Below are 18,091 nucleotides of genomic sequence, written 5' to 3' on the forward strand. Positions count from 1 at the left end.
GTGTGGGAGGGTCTCATGGCTGTTCAAAATAGTTGCTTCCAAAATTACGGCAATTTCACATGTTGGGAATGAGAGAATGCCTTTACAGGCCCTCATCACAGGTTTAGCTGTGGGTTTCAGAAGGTACATGTAAGACATGACTGGTTGAATGAAAAAAAAAAAAAAAAAGGCAGAATTTTCCTTCACCTAATAGAAAAGATAGGAGTGCGTGGCTGAGCTGGATGAAATGAGTATCTTTGGAGAGCTGATGTGGCAGTAGCGTTTTAGAGGGAATTCAGTGATGCTTCAGCAGAAGTGGCTGAGCAAGCCTATGGAATAGCTTGGTGCCAAGCAGAAAAAGAGAAAAAAAAAATGTTTTTTGGTTTATTTCTCTCTCTCAACATCGCTGAAAAGGGATTTCAGGAGACCCGTGTCAGGGCAACGCGACCCGCAGCCAGCGGAGGCCCGGCGTGCCCGCGGGCCGGGACAGGCCGAGGGGGGCCGGGGCAGCCCGACCAGCCGGCCGGGCCCCGCCGAGGGGCTGACAGCGGCCGGGGGCAGCCGGGGGCCCCCTGCCGGGCCCGGTGCCCGCGGCCGGCGGAACGCAGCGGCGGGCGCAGGTTGCGGCGGGCCGCTTTGAGGCGGGCACAGCGCGGCGCGGCGCGGCGAGCCGCCGGGGCGGCATGAGGGAGCTGGCGGCCGGCCTGAAGATGGAGGGCGACATCTTGGACGCGCTGGAGGCCCTGGGGTGAGCGGGGGGCGGCCAGGCCTCGGCGGGCGAGGGGAGGCTCCTGGCGGCCGCAGCGGCCCGGGCCGGCCCTGCTCGGGCGGGGAGCGGCTGGGGACGGAGCGGGGGCCGGGGCCGGGGTCTTGTCGCCAGCGCTGGGGCTGCCGTGGCCGTGCTGCGGGGGGGGGTTGGCGCCGGGGGCTGCCCCGAGGGGGGCTCCGGTCGCTGCCTGGGGCTGGGAGGTGCCCCGGCTCGCAGGGGTGGTGGGTGGCTTTGGGCTTCATACGGATAAAACGTGTTTTCTTTGTTCGGGGCGGGGAATAACGGGTGCAGCGGAGTAAAAATAGTGTAAAATGCAGTTGAATTATCAGTTACCTCTTACTGTCGAGGCTCTCGGGCAGCGAGTTAAAAGTGTTGGAAGGAGAATTGCTTGACTTGAATAAATGCTGGATTTTAGTATGTTTAGCGTGTATTGAAACGTGGAACTCTGTTCTCATATACCTGTCATACATGAAAATGCCTCTCTCCTATTTTCTCTCAAACCATTTTGTTTATAAATTACCTCTCATTTTTGGCATGTTTAAAAAAGTCTGAATTACTCATTCGCAAAAGTAATTCACAATTATTCATTTGTCTCAGTGTAGTTCCTAACCAGTTTTTGTTAAAATTATTTAGAAGTATGCACATTTTATGTTTAACCCGCTTCTTATTACTAATGTTTATCGCTCTGCACAGGTACACAGGTCCCCTATTGGAGGAGGAAGCCCTGAACAAAGCAGTGGAAAATGGATTGTCTTCACCAGAGTTTTTTGACCTTTGTGTTTGGTTAGGTTCCCAAATAAAGCCACTTTGTAACATGGAAGAAAGCATCACGCCAACAGATGGTAAATGGATGTTAATTTGTTGAAGATACTTAGTAGTTAGTGGATTCAGTAGGTTTAGACTTGTATTTTTAGCTAGTAGTAAGATTAGTGTTGAAATTGAAAAAATAGCCAAAAGGTAGCCAAAGAGGGGCTGATGTTTGTGTGTATGTGGCTGTTAGATTAAGGTCCTACCTTGTGAAGATAATTTTCAAAAGAAAAGAAAAAAAAAAAAACAGCCTAACATTGACAATAAAAATGGGCTCATACATGTGGTTTGGTTAATTTGCTTCCTGTAACTTGTTCATCAGAAAGTTAATTACATTGATCCACCGTTTTGTGACATAAGCTGTTCACATGATAGTGCTGATCCTGTGATCTGAAGAAGGAATAAGCACTGTCTGTTCCTCTGATTGGTGTAAACTAACTGCTGGTTCATTCCAAATATTTGCATTCATGTTTTCAAGCTGTTGTAGCATCAACTTTTGTTTAAAGCATGAATACGATATTGCTTTAGCTATTAAAAAGGAGTGTCTGCTGGTATGTAGGACTTCTTTAGGAAGAAAAAAAATGTTATGAGTGGTAGGTGGGAAATATTTGTATGGGGTCTTGAAACCTGCAATCTAAATGTGTAAATAAAAAAAAATAGATTATAGTTTGATGTTTCTGTAAAAATAACAACAAAAAAAGGGCCATTAACTTTGCATTTATTTCTTTATTTCCATAGGTGATAAAGATATAGAGAGCTTCCAGCTTGAGATTAGTGGCTTTCTGAGAGAAATGGCTTGTCCATATTCATCACTTATATCTGGAGACATAAAGGACAGATTAAAAGAGAAAGAAGATTGTCTTAAACTCCTCTGTAAGTTAAGACCATTTTTGCCACTTATTATACTATTATTTTACATGCATCTTTTATCATTATTCTACAATTTACATTGAATAGTTCTTTGTGTGTATTTTAGCATATCTCTACAATCACTACAGCCTACCCAAGCATGCTTATTTGCGGAGGGGTGGAAATGGTAAAACTAATATTTCTTTGTGATGTACGGCTCAACCTACTGACGCCTCCTGACAATTTCTTGATCCAAGTCCAGCTCAGCTGAAACTGAGACCTTCCTTCTCTTGTTTCTGAGAGGTTTTGGGGCAGCTTGAAAGAACATGTGACATGATTTGAAGGTGCTGAAAGCAGGATTGAGAGGAATGAAGTCTAGGTTTAAGCTAGACTTGGACAAAGGAGCACCAGCTGAGACTAAGTATGGAAAGAGATTACATTGAGAAATTGGTGGTGGCAAACACTTAGAATTTTCCAGGAGAAGAATGGAATAACATCAGGGACCAGTGTGACGATACGAAACTAGTCAAGGAACTAGGGGTCTGGGGAAGGAAGTATGTTAAGTAGTTAAGTATGGTGTACAGACAGGAAGTTAGATGGAAGTCAGTTCAGGCAATGAACGGGAAGCTGATACTGGCCTGCCTACAAGAGGACTGAGAGTCTGTTTTATTGTTGTCGTCTTAACTGTATTATGAGAATGTGGATGCAAAAATTTTTGAGTCCCTAAATCTGCCATTATCTGCCACTTTTCTTTCTAGTATTTCTAAGTACAGAACTCCAAGCTTTGAAGATATTGCACAGCAAGAAAAGTAAAGGCTCTCATTTGGAAAAGCACAATGAAATTTATCAGGAAGTACAAGCTATTTGTGATGCACTGGGCCTGCCAAACTCATCATCTGATATTCCTCCTTTGTTAACCAATGTGGAACAAAAGGTACGGGTTTTTTTGTTTTCTCCCTTGTTAACTCTTACTTCTGTAAGCATTCATCTTAGTCGAGGGCCTAGCAGTAAGATTCATGAAGGCCCTATCCAACAAGTGCAAAGGGATTTTTATTCTGGAAACCAGCTTAGTGTACAGGCTAAACTGTTTTAGTTATGAGGTGAAATATTTGAGTGGTTCCCTCAGGATGAGACATACCTGATGAGCCATACCCTAAGGTAGCATGGCAAAGTATGAGTTGTAGGAACGCTTTCCTGTTGCCTATTCAAATATGCTGCAGCAGTCACAAAACTTTGGGTAATAACTGATTGCACATTTACATACCTATCATTGTCAATTCTGAGATGTATTCAAATTTAATGTGCAAAACTTACCTTTTTGCTCTTTGATTTATGAATACCTTAATTGCAAGTATTGATTTGTTGGTGCCATTTCCTTCGTTTTAATTCAGGCACTTTTCAACCTGTCTACTAAGTTAGCTAGTCAATATGCAGCCTCATACCTTATTCAGCCTTATAGTTCTTTCAGTTGTATCCCACCAGATTCTAACTCGTTTCACTGATGTGATGTTTAATTTGGATTCCTCACTGCAGATTGTAAGTGCCACCCCAAGAGCCAATTTATCTTCTCTGTTAAAAGTATGGCTCTTCATTTCTGCCTAGTATTTGGGAAGAGAATCAGTCCCCTCTTGAGTTATGAGAGATGCATGGAATGAATTTCCCCCTGCTGCTCTCTGAATCTTTGAATTTACTAATTTTTGCATGATGATGGATTTTTTTTTTCTCCTTATCGCTCAATGGGAAGTTGAACATTCAGAGGTTTTGGGGAGGGGGCCTGTTTTTTCCATGATTTTCTTACAGATGTGGATCTTTATTGTAGCAAGGCAGAACCTTTAATAGATTCATATATAAAAAGCAATATCCAGGTGGCAGTGAAAATGTCTGCATTCCAGAAGTGTCCCTGTGCTTGATCTGTTTAGCTCATATGAAATCTTTAAATCTATTCTTTCCATTAAATATCTTTGAGGGAATGGAGAAACAATTCTATTGCTGTTTTCTGAGGATTAAAATGTCAGAGTTCCAGTTAGTAACTAGTTGATTAAAGCTGCCTAGTATTGTTGATCTCTCCCTGTGGGTGTTTACATCCAGGGGGCTTGTAGGCTCCAACCATGGACAGTGGCCTTCCTTGCACACTTCTTGGCTTCACTTCTTGGATACAGGTTTAGTTTCATGCCATGTTAAAGGAATAACACTCTAGTGCTGCAATAGCAGACATGGTGGGCCAGCTTTTCACACACACGCCTAGAAAGTTGTCTTTGCATTACAAGGTTTTGCAAAGTCCAGGACTTCTTTCAGATAGGGTCACATGCTTGCATTGGTATGTAGGGTGTTACTGTTAAACTGTTTACATAAACTGTTAACAGTTTCATAAGTCCTGAAGCATCAAAATCTTCTAAGCATGTTCTCTCCCTCTCCCTCCTTCCCCCTCTCTCCCCTCTCTCTCATATCACAAATTGCCTTGAGCTGTTTTTCAGTGTTTTCCAGGTCTGTCAATTCCACAGTGGTTATAAAACTTGTATGCACTTCAGGGTGTAGAAAGGTGGCAAAACTAGTTCATTCATCTTCTCTGACTTCAGATGAATAGTGTAATTTGTGCTCTGAAATGTTCTGGCCCTTACAACTGAAGGACCTTTTTTTTCATACTTCTCAGGAGATTTTGTACAATTTCTGCTGTATGTTTCATTGTCCTTCATCCCCTACTTTCATGTGGGACAGGCTCAGAGTTTATTTTGATACAGGGCATGGAGTTAGATGTCTACGTTTGCTGATGTAGCTGCATTAGCGTGGTGACGCCCCTGATTGGAATTCTTAGACTTTGTAAACATTTTTTTTTTCAGTGCCATTTGTAACTTTTTTTGGATTCACGCAAAATTTCACTTGCAATGATCAATTTATTTTTCCAAATATTATGTTGCTTCTGATTTAATTAGGTATAAAATTGCACTGCTAACATGTAGTATTATACTATATGATTTGTAACAGAAACTTACATACTAATCTAGCGTTTTTATTGAATTTGAAAATGTATCTGCAGCATTTCAACATGTCTACTCTTTGTCTCTGTCTAGCATCTTCAGCATTGTCAGTAGCTGTGGGAATAGTTCTGAGACTAGTTTGGCTGTGCAGCAGCAATCTACCAAAGGGACAGATCACACATTGTATTTTGGTATGGCACATTAGAACGTTGATTGTTTTTAATAATTTGACAGATTACTTAAAAGACTAGTATAAAATCAAGATCACTTTCTTCATTCAAACTATGAGTTTTGTTGTACATCAAACTTCGAATATGCAGTCATTAGAAGTACCTTTTAAATTTGCACCTCCTGTAATGAACTGGGGCAGTGGTTATGCATATAAGAAAATATGAGGACAGAGTTGGTAGCATTACAGCCTCCTACGGCTTAATGTAATGTATTATATTCTATAGCATAGAAAAACTAATAGTCTTTTTTTTAAGATTCCCTTGTGAAGTTCCCTTGTAAAGTATGTTTATAAAAGTTACCTCTGGGAGGTGTTCTGCAATTTGCTACTAGAAAGCCCATAACTTGTAAATGAACCTTGATCAAAGATTCAGAAAAGTTTCTGCCAGCATTGTGCTACATGCTCATATCTAGCTTTTTCCAATCAAGATGGTGTGAATTTCACACCTAGTTACAAAGTAACTTTCTAATACTGTTTATTCCACAGACCTTTTATTACAAAAATATTCAAAATACTTTTTTTTTTTACCATGTATTGCTTTGTTTCATGTTTTTCTTAGTTTTCTAGTGTACAAATTTCTTGTTTTCTAGTGCAGAAAAAGGTAGTCTCCTAACAGTCTACTGCAATGAAAGGAAACTGTAAAGGGTTACCTAAGAAATTAAATCAAAAGTAAGCTAAAATAGAATTTAACTGAAATATGAGGAGACTTAATCTTTAAAAAATATTTTTTATGGGAATGTTTTCTATAATTTATTCATATTTAAGTTAGTGTGTTGCCTTTAACTGTTAGTGTTTAATAATCTTACAGCCGTAATGGTGCCTGTGCATAAAATGTCAATATAGCTTCAGGGAACAAGACAAAAGAGTTGTCTGGTTTGTAGTCTTTGTGCCTAAACTTGTAGGCATTCACCAGACATAAAGCTCAGACAAAAACATCTTTAAAATTAGATAAGTATTGAAAATGAAATGACATGTAAGTAAATGGAAGAGAGGCGTTGTTTGGATTAACATGCTCTGTGCTCAAGAATGTAGGTGATCTTTCTGCAAATGTGCAGTACACCTTATGGCTAATTAAGAAGATGTTCCTTCCTGTGCGTTGATAGTGTTTTAATTTAAATTACTTTAATGACATCTCTCTCCAGGTTAGTTTTTTGAAACCTGAGAAACCAGGCAGTTGTGTGCATATATTGTTACTCTGTGCAAATGGTGTTAAACATAAAATCTATAGCTTTATTTTGACAGAGGGTAAAGATATTTATTAAATATGTGGAACATGGAACCTGAATTGTGAGCTAAAGTTTTGTTTTTTTAAATGAGCATAGACTTATAAAACAAATATGTTTTATGTTTGATACATAAAGGTATGCTTTATTTGGTTAAAAAATAGAATAACTGTATATTTTTACACAACAAAGTTTGGAGTCAAATCCCAATACTTTTGTCTCAAACATCCTATTTTTTGAGTATATGAACTTCCAAAGCAATCTTTTGAATATTTAGTGTCATCAAGGTCTTTGATTACTATGTATATTGAATAGTCAAATATATGCATCTCCCTTTAGCTTTTAATTAATTGGATTGCTTCTCATAACTGAGTGTGTGAGAGTTTTAGGATGACCTGGCTGGCATAATTTGTTTTACATTTCTGTGAATATGTTTTCACTGCCCTTTTATCTGGACACGGCTTTTTGTATTGTTCCCACTTACAAATGCAGAATTTACATTTTTTATTTTTCTCCCCCTGAACTTCTGTTTATTCTCCTTAATGCAGGGCAACTATCATGGCTAGGAATGGGTTACAGCATAGATTCTTGTATCAGTTGGATTTTTGTCCTCTGGCAGACAGGATATGTGTCAGAGACCTTATGCTCATAGCCCTGTTGGTCAAGGTTGGACACCATATGCTGCAACTGTAAGGCAGAAAAGCTTATTTCACTATTGTACTTGTAGGATATGCACTCAGAGCACTGCTAATGCACGTGAGGGAGTAAAGTATTAATGGAGATTCAGAAATCTGGATATGACTTTGCAGAGTGTTACAGACAAGGAAAGTAGATCAGGTTATCTGTGGAACACGTTTCTCCTTAACTTAATTTGTTTTATCCAGTGACGATTTTATTATCAATGTATTTTTTTTAACTCGGAAAAAAAAAGTTTGCAGAAATTTGCAGTTTCCTAGCCAGAAAAGGGTTGTTTCATTTAGCTGCTCCTGCTGCTTCTGACTGTGAGTTTCGCTGATTTTCTTCCTTTATTGTTCCTCTGAACTTTCTTTCATATTTCAGCTTACAGAAATCAGGGGTAGACAGTGCTGAGTTAGGTCTTTGATTTGTGATTCACTTGTCATGGCAGAATGTATTGTTTTTGTAAGTGGAGCCCAGTGTTGTACTTTCTTCTTAGCTGCCCTGGCAGCTGCAAGCTTGTAATAATTCTGATCTCCAGAACATCTTCAGCATCTGTGCTTTCCAGGTTTTATTTCAATCTATAGCTACAGGTTATTACATCGAGGTGTTTTGTTGTTGTGTTTTTTGGCTTGTGGCTTTTGTTGTTATTTATTTGATTGTTATCCCTCCCCAAAGTCAGTCTCATTTCGGTAGATTCTCATCCTTTCAACTCATTAGAACCTTTGAGGATAATATATTTCTGACCTTAATGGCTACAAACGTCTTCCCTAATAGAGCTTTTAATTCATGTGCTATTAGTATAGAAGAAGTTCTGTAATAATTCCTGGTTTCTACATCTCTTTCTGTCATGCTGATCTTATATTGTTGATTATTAAATTTCTTTTTGACTCTTCAGGCATTTATTTAAATTTAAGCATAGTTTGTGCTCAACTACATTTGAATTCTGAAGCAGATTGAGAGGCATCATGTGCATGCTTCATTAGAGTCAAAACAAGTTGGCTAGATTTACAAGATAGACAAGTCAGTCAACCCTGGAGAGCTTTTTGTAAATAAAGGTTGCAAAGGTACAAGAATTTTAAGAGAAAGAAGAGTGTGGGGAGCAATAGGGTACATGAAACTGAACTTCACCCCTTATCATAAACACTTCTTTTATATGGATGGAATCTAATAGCACAGGGAATAGAACAGCCCAGGTGGTACTTTTAATTCGTCACTTTATGCCGTTTATTCCTTCTTCTGTATTAATTACTGATTTCTTCATCTCTTGATGTCATGCTGATGTTATATTGATTATTAAGTTTGTTGGCTGCCACAGTACTAGGTGGGCACTTCGCAGGTATTACTATGCTGGAGGCCTTTTGACTGCAAAACAGTCAAAAGAGTGTTTTGAAGTAATTTGCTTACTACACAATGTTTTTGACCTAAATGTTTTTCTGGGGGAAATTGCATTTTTATCTTGCCACAGTACTGTCCAAAGCTGATGTAAAGAAAAGACACATCTTTGTTTTCACACAGATTTTATCATCATCTATATATATGCCTTGGTATATCCAAAAAAAAAAAAAAAAAAAGGAAAGGGGAATTGTTACAGAAACCCTGAAATGTGAGAGTCAATTTATCAAGTATTCATTTAAGTAATTTTATGTAATTGATTAACTAGGTACTCTAGAATTTGAGCAAGTTGATTTGTCTCCTGCAGTTTCTTCACAGTGATCACTGCAGATGATATTTCTGTAATGTGTAGACCTCAAGACTCTGACAAAATGAAAAGGTAATGCTAGAGGAGTGAGCACCGGACCTTACCTCTATGATAAATATTAGTGTAAATGGCTGTATGCCTACATGAAATCTTATAATCCTGGCAAATGTATCTAATGTCGCTCTTCAGCTATAGGTTTTATTGTAGATCATGGACTGCCTTAATCCTGCCTTGTGAAATGTTTAAAAAAAGAGAAAAAAATATATAGTTTTAGTCTTGTTTGACTTGATTCCACATGAAAGCAAGTGAAGATGTACTTCTTCCAATCAGACGGTGTCCAAAACTTCTTCCAATCAGACCGTGTCCAGGAACAGTAATATGCATGCAATCTACTCCTGCTTAAAAATCAGTTGGCCTGAAAGTTATGTAGGAGTGTTGTGATCATTTGTGGTAAGGTTTGTAGAAGTGTGTGTGAAAAAGAAAGTGTGTGCTGAAAGAAGTTCCTTGGTAGAAGCTTTTTGTAAGGAGAGAGGGGGATGCAGCGAAGTTTGGACGTCAGAAAGAGAGGGCACGCTTCGTTCCCAAATACTGAAGGCAAAGCTAATGAAGAACTATAAGCCAAGCTGGTTTGGAGTGAGTGCAAAAGTCTTAAACAATGTTAATTGGAACCAATAATAGAAGGAAAGAAGTGAGAGAGAATGACCTCATACCTATCATATCTCCTGCCTTCCTTACTAGCACCCATTGTCAGCTTTCTGTAGCCAGGTCTATTATTTGTCAGTGAACTCCTAGCTTTCAATTGTTAATTTCCTTAGATGTAATTACAGTGCTTAATGATGAGTAAACCCAGTAGATTTAACTAGTTGTATTGCCTGTATGCACTTGATAAATTTGACATATAGATATTTTTCAATTATAATTGGGAGGAGAAATGCTGTGCCATATAGTCTTTTTATATAGAGGTTGATCATGTAGTAGAAGTATTCAGGAACTCTTTGTAATGGATGATAATAAGGCAGAAGACATCTGTTTTTATGAATCTGCTAAAACAAATGTGCTATATTTGATCTTACAATTGTAGCAAATTGTGATTGCAGCACATTTTGCTGAAATAAATGTAAATATAATTTGTGTTCTGAGAAGAAGTATGTGTTTTGTTACAGATAAAGGACGTTCTCTCAAAAGTTCAAAAAAACCATGTGGGGAAATCGCTGCTAACAAAACCTCTGAATTCTGATCAAGTGGTAAAAAAAAAAAAAAAAAAGTCCCTCTATTTTGTTTTCTGTATTTCGTGGGATGGTCAAAATTAATGCTTATGGCTTTGTCTAACTGTCTTATTTTACAGTCACTCTTCTATTACTTAATATTAAATTACTAAATATTAATAATGCTAATCCAATACTTCCAGAATTTATGTTTTTAACAGACTTTTTCTTGATATATGTACGTACTAACTTTTGAAATATTTTGTAAATACACGCTACTGCAGCACTACACAGCTGCACCCCTAATTTTATGTAGTTTGTAGTGGTCACCAGAGAATAGTCATCTTATTTGCTGAATGGGGTTAACTTTAAATTGACTTGTATATCTTCATTGAATTGAATATTTGGACTTTTTATTGTAACACTGCAGGAAAGATTGGAAAAAATCAATGATGCTCTTCGCAGTGAGTATGAATGTCGCCGTCGTATGTTAATGAAGAGGCTAGATGTGACGGTGCAGTCTTTTGGCTGGTCTGATAGAGCAAAGGTAAGGTTGCTGTATTTTTTGCTTCCTGTAGGTGGGAGTCTGCTACAGTTCCATAGGTCTTGTTACCAAATATATGTACTATGTAAATACAATTCCATTACTGCTGTCTTCTTTCCAAGCAGTTTCTCATCCTGGATTGTAACGTCCAAGTCGTAGGTATTGAGGAAAGGGAAGGATTTGAGTAGGTAACACAGTCCATGTCTTGTGACTGTCTATAGCTTCATAAACACACATAGGCTAGCATCCTTTGTTGGGGTTTTTCACTTTAAGTCCATACCTCCCTTTTTCTTTCCTATATCCACCCCTCCAATCAAGTAAAGTAGGAGAAAACCTCAGCATTTCTCTGGAGATGCAGGAGGAAGACAAACACTAGGCCTTAACAGAGATTGGGTGCAGAGAGCATCTTCCCACAAGGTCAGTGAGATTATTACAGTGACTGCTATCTATCTTGAGTGCAAAGCAACTGAATAAACAAACGGTAAGCTGAACAGCTGGTGTGAGAAAAGCCTTCAGATGGCTAAAACATCCAAACTATTGCTGGGGATTTTGTCTGCTGGTATTGTTTTAATCACAGTAATTTCATTTGTACTATTTCCTAGCACTCTGTATGTTAGAAAATGGACATGACTTAACCAGTCTGATATTTCTGAGCTAGAAATTCATATTGTTTCCATCCAGCAAAGAAAGAAGATAAGATACTAAAAGTTTGTAACTTGATGAATATACGTGTGGTAAGCTGAAGTCAGACATTTTTGCTCATGAGCTGCAAGATCAGCTTTCCTTCTAAGAGAAGGTTTGCGTAGAAATCTTAAGATTGTTAAGCCTTAGAACTTCAAAAGCTTTCTGAAAGTGATATTATAGCTTGGCATAGACATGTGCAGACAGAATCTGCTTTGTGAGGCTCACTAAATATCACTGAAAGACATGACTAGATTCTTCTTTGCTGCTTCAGAATGGCCCACTTTAATTTCTGCAGGGGTTATGAGTGCTTTAATGGCACAAGAGGGGAAAAGAGAGGGCATTTACCTCAAAATTACCAGATTTCACTGTGTATAACTGTTATAGCTGAACCAACGCAACTATACATTTTCAAATTTAAGGTGTATTTCTAGGACGTAGTTGATGTTAACTGATAACTAACTTAGACTAAAATCTGATGTTTATTCCAAATGACATTAAAAACAATGAATACTTTCACGATAGATCAAGTTTAATGAAATTTTTAATGATGCCAGAGCAGTAAGATGATTCCTTTTCCTGTCTTAGAAAGACTGCTGATGCAAAATAGCATGCAGTTAGAAATAACCCCATTACATATTAAATCTGCGATGAAAATTTACGCAAATTGACCTTCATTTAAAATTGCATATGATTTTTTATACTTTTTCCCCTCATTTTTCTTGTAAAATACTTGTTTAGAATGTCTCCAAAAATTTTGCGGGGATTCAAAATACTTTGGCATTGAAATAATTTTGATTTTTTTTTTAAGCGATGAAGCAAGCTCTTGTCCTTTTTTAATTCATTAGCTAGCTTGCCTTCCCCTCCCTCTCCATTAAATATGTATTGATACCTGCTTGTCTCTGCTTTTGATAGTGTGTTTTGGTGTGTGTTTCTTGGTTTTTTTTTTTTGAGGAGTGGTGGTAGTGTATTTTTTAATTTTTTCTGTCCCCCAGGGGGCTAGTTTTGCAGATTGAAATGGATCCATAAATGATGTTGCAATTGCCTAGCAAAACAGCAATGACAAAGAACAGCACCTGTTGTCTGGTCCATCCAAGATCAAATGTTTATTTACTCTGAAGATCATCCTAGTTGTTCACAGAAAGTGTATTTATTTTTCATCTTTTGTTAAACAAGTAAACATCAAAGTGGATTTGGAAAAAAATCTATTTTTTTCCCCTTCTTAATTTCACTTTTTCATGGCTTGCACAAGTGTTCTGCTTCATTGATGCAGATTTCCACAAATTGACCTGCATTTAAAGCTATTCTGTTTTCATCACATTTTGGAGTGATGTGTTAAATATGGCTATTTAAAGCACTGCTTCAGAGAGCAGCATGGAGCCTAAAATTTAGTCTTAGATATGTTGCCAGCGGATAGGAGAGTTTTTGTTGTAACAGTGCTAAGTTCAGCATCAATTAAACATAATCAGCATTTCCTTGCACATCATCAGAGAACAGAGCTGGTAACAACTGGCACCAAATTTTTCATACATCACACCTAGTGCTCAAACTGCAGTGTACTGAGACCACTGTGTGGCTTACAGTGTGTGTTCGTATTTGTATGCCTCACAAGTAAGTAATGTCTGAATTTTATTGTTTAGGTAAAGACAGATGACATAGCACGCATCTATCAGCCCAAGCGCTACGCATTATCTCCAAAGTCAACTATAACATTAGCTCACCTTCTTGCTGCTCGAGAGGATTTATCAAAGATCATAAGAACAAGCAGTGGATCAACACGGGAAAATACAGTCTGTGCAATCAACAAGGTAATATTTCTTCCTGGGGTATGATAAAAGGATGTGGGAGTTTACAGACCCATCAAAAGTTATTCTGGAATTACACTCTTTGTTTAATATTTTTGTTCCTTTTTGCACGATGGTTATAGCTGGTGCTTTTAACAAGAAAAGTTTGCAGCATTCCAATAAACACTGCATTAAGTTCTTTTTTATCTTATTACACAGTCAGTCATGCAACCAGATTAAATAGTAATCTAGATGAGAAAGAACAGCGGAGGAAGTAGACAGAGTTCAGAAGTTACTTTTCCCTTCCGACTGAGTTGTTCTTTTCAAACAGCAGTCTCAGAAAGCAGGGCTACACTAGTCAGTTCTCAGGAAGAGTCAATGCTTAATCTTTCTGGACAGCTTGGCCTGTCCTGCCTTTTCACAGCAGAATCTGCTGAGCTTTAATCTGCCCTCCAGCAGGGTCAAATGCACCATTCACAAATAAGATAAGATAAGAATCATCCATTTGCTTTGGTATCTGTATTTTCAGAGGAAAGGGACTCCATTCAGCATAAAATTATAGTAGTAGTTGTTTCTTTTTCTTAGTCAACACAGGAACAGGATCACCTGAAAACTGTTAATTTTCCTTACAGCTACTAGGTAGCAGGTATACTTGGTAAAATAGGGGAAAGGAGGAAGAACGGTTGCTTCGAGTTGGTTTATACTTCATGTTAGGACTAGTGAGTAAATACAATGCTTAACACAATTGGATTCATTACTGATAGTTTTTTGTTGTTGTTTGTTTGTTTGTTTCTATATTTGAGTTACAAACTTAGGTCCTTGAGTTCAGTGGAATTGTATACCTCAAGTTAAGAACACGTGTTAGTCTTTCCAGTATTGGTGCCTGGACTATGTATTGTCAAGCACAGTAATGAAAAAGTAAAACACAAGTTTTTTTTAGTTTCCTATGTTGTTTTTTGTTTGTTTTTTGTTGTTGTTAACAGGCATCTTTAGTGTATCAGTACAAACCACAGAAGTTTCTGTGGAAGTGATGTTTAATTATTTGGTAAAATTGTTTGGTTTGGCTACTTGTAATAAGTAAACATAGTACTACCTTCTGGACTATAACAAAAGCTGGAGCTTGCAAGTAACTATGTTAGTTCACTATTTAAATAGTGAATAATTCACTATTTAAATGGTGACTGTCTGTTTTCATTAATCCTTTATTTAATCCTTTCTTAAATGTTGTGTCCCATTTCGATAGCCTTTAGTTGTTTTGATCCCAAGAGTTCCAAAGTTTCCTACCTGTGCTAGGATCTCAGAGAGAGAGAGAGGTGTTGTTATGTTTGGTTGGTTTTTATTTTTTGTAAGAGGTCTTTAATTGGAGTGCCTGGGACTGAGTCAAGTATGTTAATATTTTTTATATAGAGAGCTTAGGTAATCTGAAAACAGCAACAAAAAGACCTACTTTATTCTTCAACTTTATGTTTTGTGTAACTTTGTCCAGTACAATCTCCCTTTTGGTACGCTAGGTAATACCTACAAAAGTTCCTTTTTTTTTTTTTTTTCTTGAAAGTGTTACTGCAGTGTGTTATGTATTTTGTCTGTTACCGTTCTTTGCTCAGCATCAGTAATTTCTAATGTAAGGCATACTGGTGTTCCTTTTAAGAGTTGAACATCAGTTTGGCAATTATTTTTTTTTTTTTGCTGGCTGATTAGGTTTGAACTTCTTTTTGAAAATGAAGTAGAACAGCAGCAGCATCATAAGGAGTTATGAATATACATATACGAATGATATATTGCTTTGTTGCAGTATTTTGCATGCAGTTTTCTTTGTAATGATTTCACAACAGTACTATGAGCTAGGTAGCTGCAATTATTTAAGTCTTAGAGGTAAAACATGGGATCACTTTGAGTTCTTGCCTCCTGTTGTCATGCAGCAAGTTACAAAGACAGGAAATAGGAATCCTAATGTCAAGCTCCACACTGAAGGAACCATATTTCCTCTAAAGGGCAGTCAGCATATTTTTATCCGTGAGAGAATTACTCTGTCTCTCTTTAAGTAATTACTATTTTAAAACTAAAAATTATGTTTTACCATACAGGTTCTTATGGGGAGAGTACCTGATCGTGGAGGCAGACCAACAGAGATTGAACCACCTCCTCCTGAAATGCCTCCTTGGCAGAAAAGACAAGAAGGTGGTGGAAGAGGTGGCTGGGGAGGTGGAGGTGGTGGTGGAAGGGGTGGCTGGGGTGGCGGAGGGGGTCGAGGAGGGGGAGGAGGAGGAGGTGGTGGTGGTGGTTTTGGAGGTGGTGGTTTCCGAGGTGGTGGAAGAGGTGGAGGTGGCTTCCAAGGTGGCAGGGGAGATTATGGTGGCAGGGGAGATTATGGTGGCAGAGGAGGTTATGGTGGCAGGGGCGGTTACGGAGATCCATATGGTGGAAGAGGAGGTGGAGGATACCGGCGATACTAAAAAAAAAAAAAAAAAAAAACAAAACAAAAAAAAAACAACCTGTAAATACTAAGAGTAACTGGCAAAATATAGTGGTGGTGTTTACTGGTAATCAGGAATTTAGCTATGGTACCTTTGGTTTAGGTTAGATTTAAGTATGACCATATGAATCATTGCATTAGACCAACTGATGTTGTCATTGAATTCTTTTAGTTAACTGAACAGAAGTTTTATACTAAAATATTGCGACTAGAATCCTTGTTTTTCGTACTGGTCATGTTTTTTTATTATGTCCTCTTATTTAAAATAAGCCTCAGAAAACTGAATAAAAACCTTTTTAAAGAAAAAATAATTTTTTGATGTTCAGGCCTCTCTAATTATCGCATGTTGCATGTCCATTCCCCTGCTCCTAAAACTGTATAGAAGGGAGAGAGAGGAGACGAGAAAAAAACAAACAAACAAAAAAACAGGCCTAAGAACTAGAGGGAAACACTTTTTAGAAGAATGCTGCTTTCAGGCTTTTCTCTTCATCCAGTTTTCTTATCAGACATGTAGAGGAATTTTGATGTTAAAACCCTTAAGTCTTTGGTCAAAATTATTCAGTTAGGTTTCATATTTTTCCAAAACTTCTCATAAAAGTAATATTCTGAATTACTGTTCTATAGAAACTAATAAAATTAGGTAGCTTTGTGCGTTCATAAATATATTAGAGACTAATTGAAGGTCAGAGTGTGTACCATAAAATCAGAATCACGGTGACTTTTTTTAAATGTTTAGTATGATTTTACCTGTTTTCCATTTTATTGAGGTTTCATAAAAGTATTTTAAGATCAGATTGAGCTGGAAACTTCTGCAACCATCATGCCCTTTGGGAGTTCATTCCTTTTGCATCAGCCTTTAAAAATAAAGGTTGAGCAAAGCTGAGCTTCCTGAGAAAGAACGTGCCATTTCTTCTTTTTTTTTTTTTTTCCCTCCTGCTTGATAAGGTATCTCATACAAAAGTTGTTCTTCCCCATTGAGTTCTCTGGAAAAAGTGCAAATGCAGTTTTCAAAGACTTTTCTTCTCTTATTCCGCTAACCAATTGGTGTGGTAACTTAAAAGAAATTCTGTCTTGATATGATATGGATATCTTCTCCTTCACACATAGTGCTACTCTAGAAGAAGAGCATCTAGGTGAGGAGTTAGATTTTGTATAATTATGGCAGTAAATACATATAGGCAAGTTCACAGCTGTCAGTTAAAGAAGGAATTTCTGTTGTCCAGTTTCTTGAGATCTCCCCTGTTATGATGCCACCTGTGAGTAGAGGTGGAACAGGGAGAGAATGCCGAAGTGTGTGTTCATGACAGTATTTATCAGGGTCACATTACTGCAGAGAAATTCAGGAAGGCATCTGATAAACCTGGGCATGTGTGTTGATGGCATAGCACAGAAACCTTCCAGCACTTCCACTGACTATATAGCTTAGTCTTAACTGCAGGTTGAACTTTCAAGATTTGATTGTGGTTTATGTTCCACAGTTATGAGGTGAGTTGTTTTGTGTTTTTTTTCCACAAATTTGCTGTTGGTGTCTGTATTTGGTCTGCTTTCAAGTTGTTACTCTGTTTTCAGGGACACATGCATCATGTCCTCAGTTACAGAGGGAGATCTGTGCACAAATCTAAAGCTCTGTTTAAAATCATGATTATCTATCACATCCTTTAAAAGCCTGTGTAAGATGTTATTAATTAGTCACCACCAACACGTTCATTTGAAATCTTAGTCTAGATAAACTTGAAAAGTTTCCCTCCTGTAACATCCCTGTATGATTGTTGTTTGTTCGAGTATGCTGCTTTGTGATGGGACTGATAGAGTCTTATCCATACTTGGGGACCCAGCAGGTACCTAACAAAAAAGGGCAGGAGTTTTCCTTGCTTGAACACATTGGCTTGGATGTAAACTCTTGATACAATGAGTTGACTCTGCTGGCTTAACTTCACCACCTGCTAGCAGTATGGTCTCTTTATCACTTTTTCCTATGCTCGTTTCTGTTGTGTCTGCTGTCATTGCAGAGGTGCTCATGGGTCGTGTGGGAGCATAGCACTGGTTTTCTTGCTTTTGAGCTTGATTTTTGCCTAGTGCTACAGAACAGCTCACAAGTTCATGACATGCTGGGTGAGACTACTGGGCTTGGAACTGAGAAGTATTGGTCAGCAAGGGAGTGGAAAGAGTAAGTTTTAACAAAGCCTTAATTTTAAG

General features: G+C 38.1%; 1 protein-coding gene across 2 annotated transcripts; it reads left to right on the top strand.

Moving 5' to 3' along the window:
• Nucleotides 1-472: 472 nt before the first annotated feature.
• On the top strand, nucleotides 473-15,913 carry FAM98B (family with sequence similarity 98 member B). Of its 2 annotated transcripts, XM_066997612.1 has the most exons (8): nucleotides 478-727; nucleotides 1,442-1,590; nucleotides 2,294-2,428; nucleotides 3,163-3,338; nucleotides 10,372-10,452; nucleotides 10,844-10,960; nucleotides 13,279-13,446; nucleotides 15,507-15,913. In XM_066997612.1, the coding sequence occupies exons 1-8, from the start codon at nucleotides 663-665 to the stop codon at nucleotides 15,873-15,875; spliced, it is 1,260 nt and encodes a 419-aa protein (XP_066853713.1). In that variant the 5' UTR covers nucleotides 478-662; the 3' UTR covers nucleotides 15,876-15,913. The 2 variants fall into 2 exon arrangements, with proteins under 2 accessions (XP_066853714.1, XP_066853713.1); XM_066997613.1 differs by lacking the exon at nucleotides 10,372-10,452 and having other exon boundaries at nucleotides 473-727.
• Nucleotides 15,914-18,091: the final 2,178 nt, after the last annotated feature.

Source organism: Anser cygnoides, chromosome 5 (genome assembly GCF_040182565.1).
Source record: "Anser cygnoides isolate HZ-2024a breed goose chromosome 5, Taihu_goose_T2T_genome, whole genome shotgun sequence".
Taxonomy (NCBI): domain Eukaryota; kingdom Metazoa; phylum Chordata; class Aves; order Anseriformes; family Anatidae; genus Anser; species Anser cygnoides.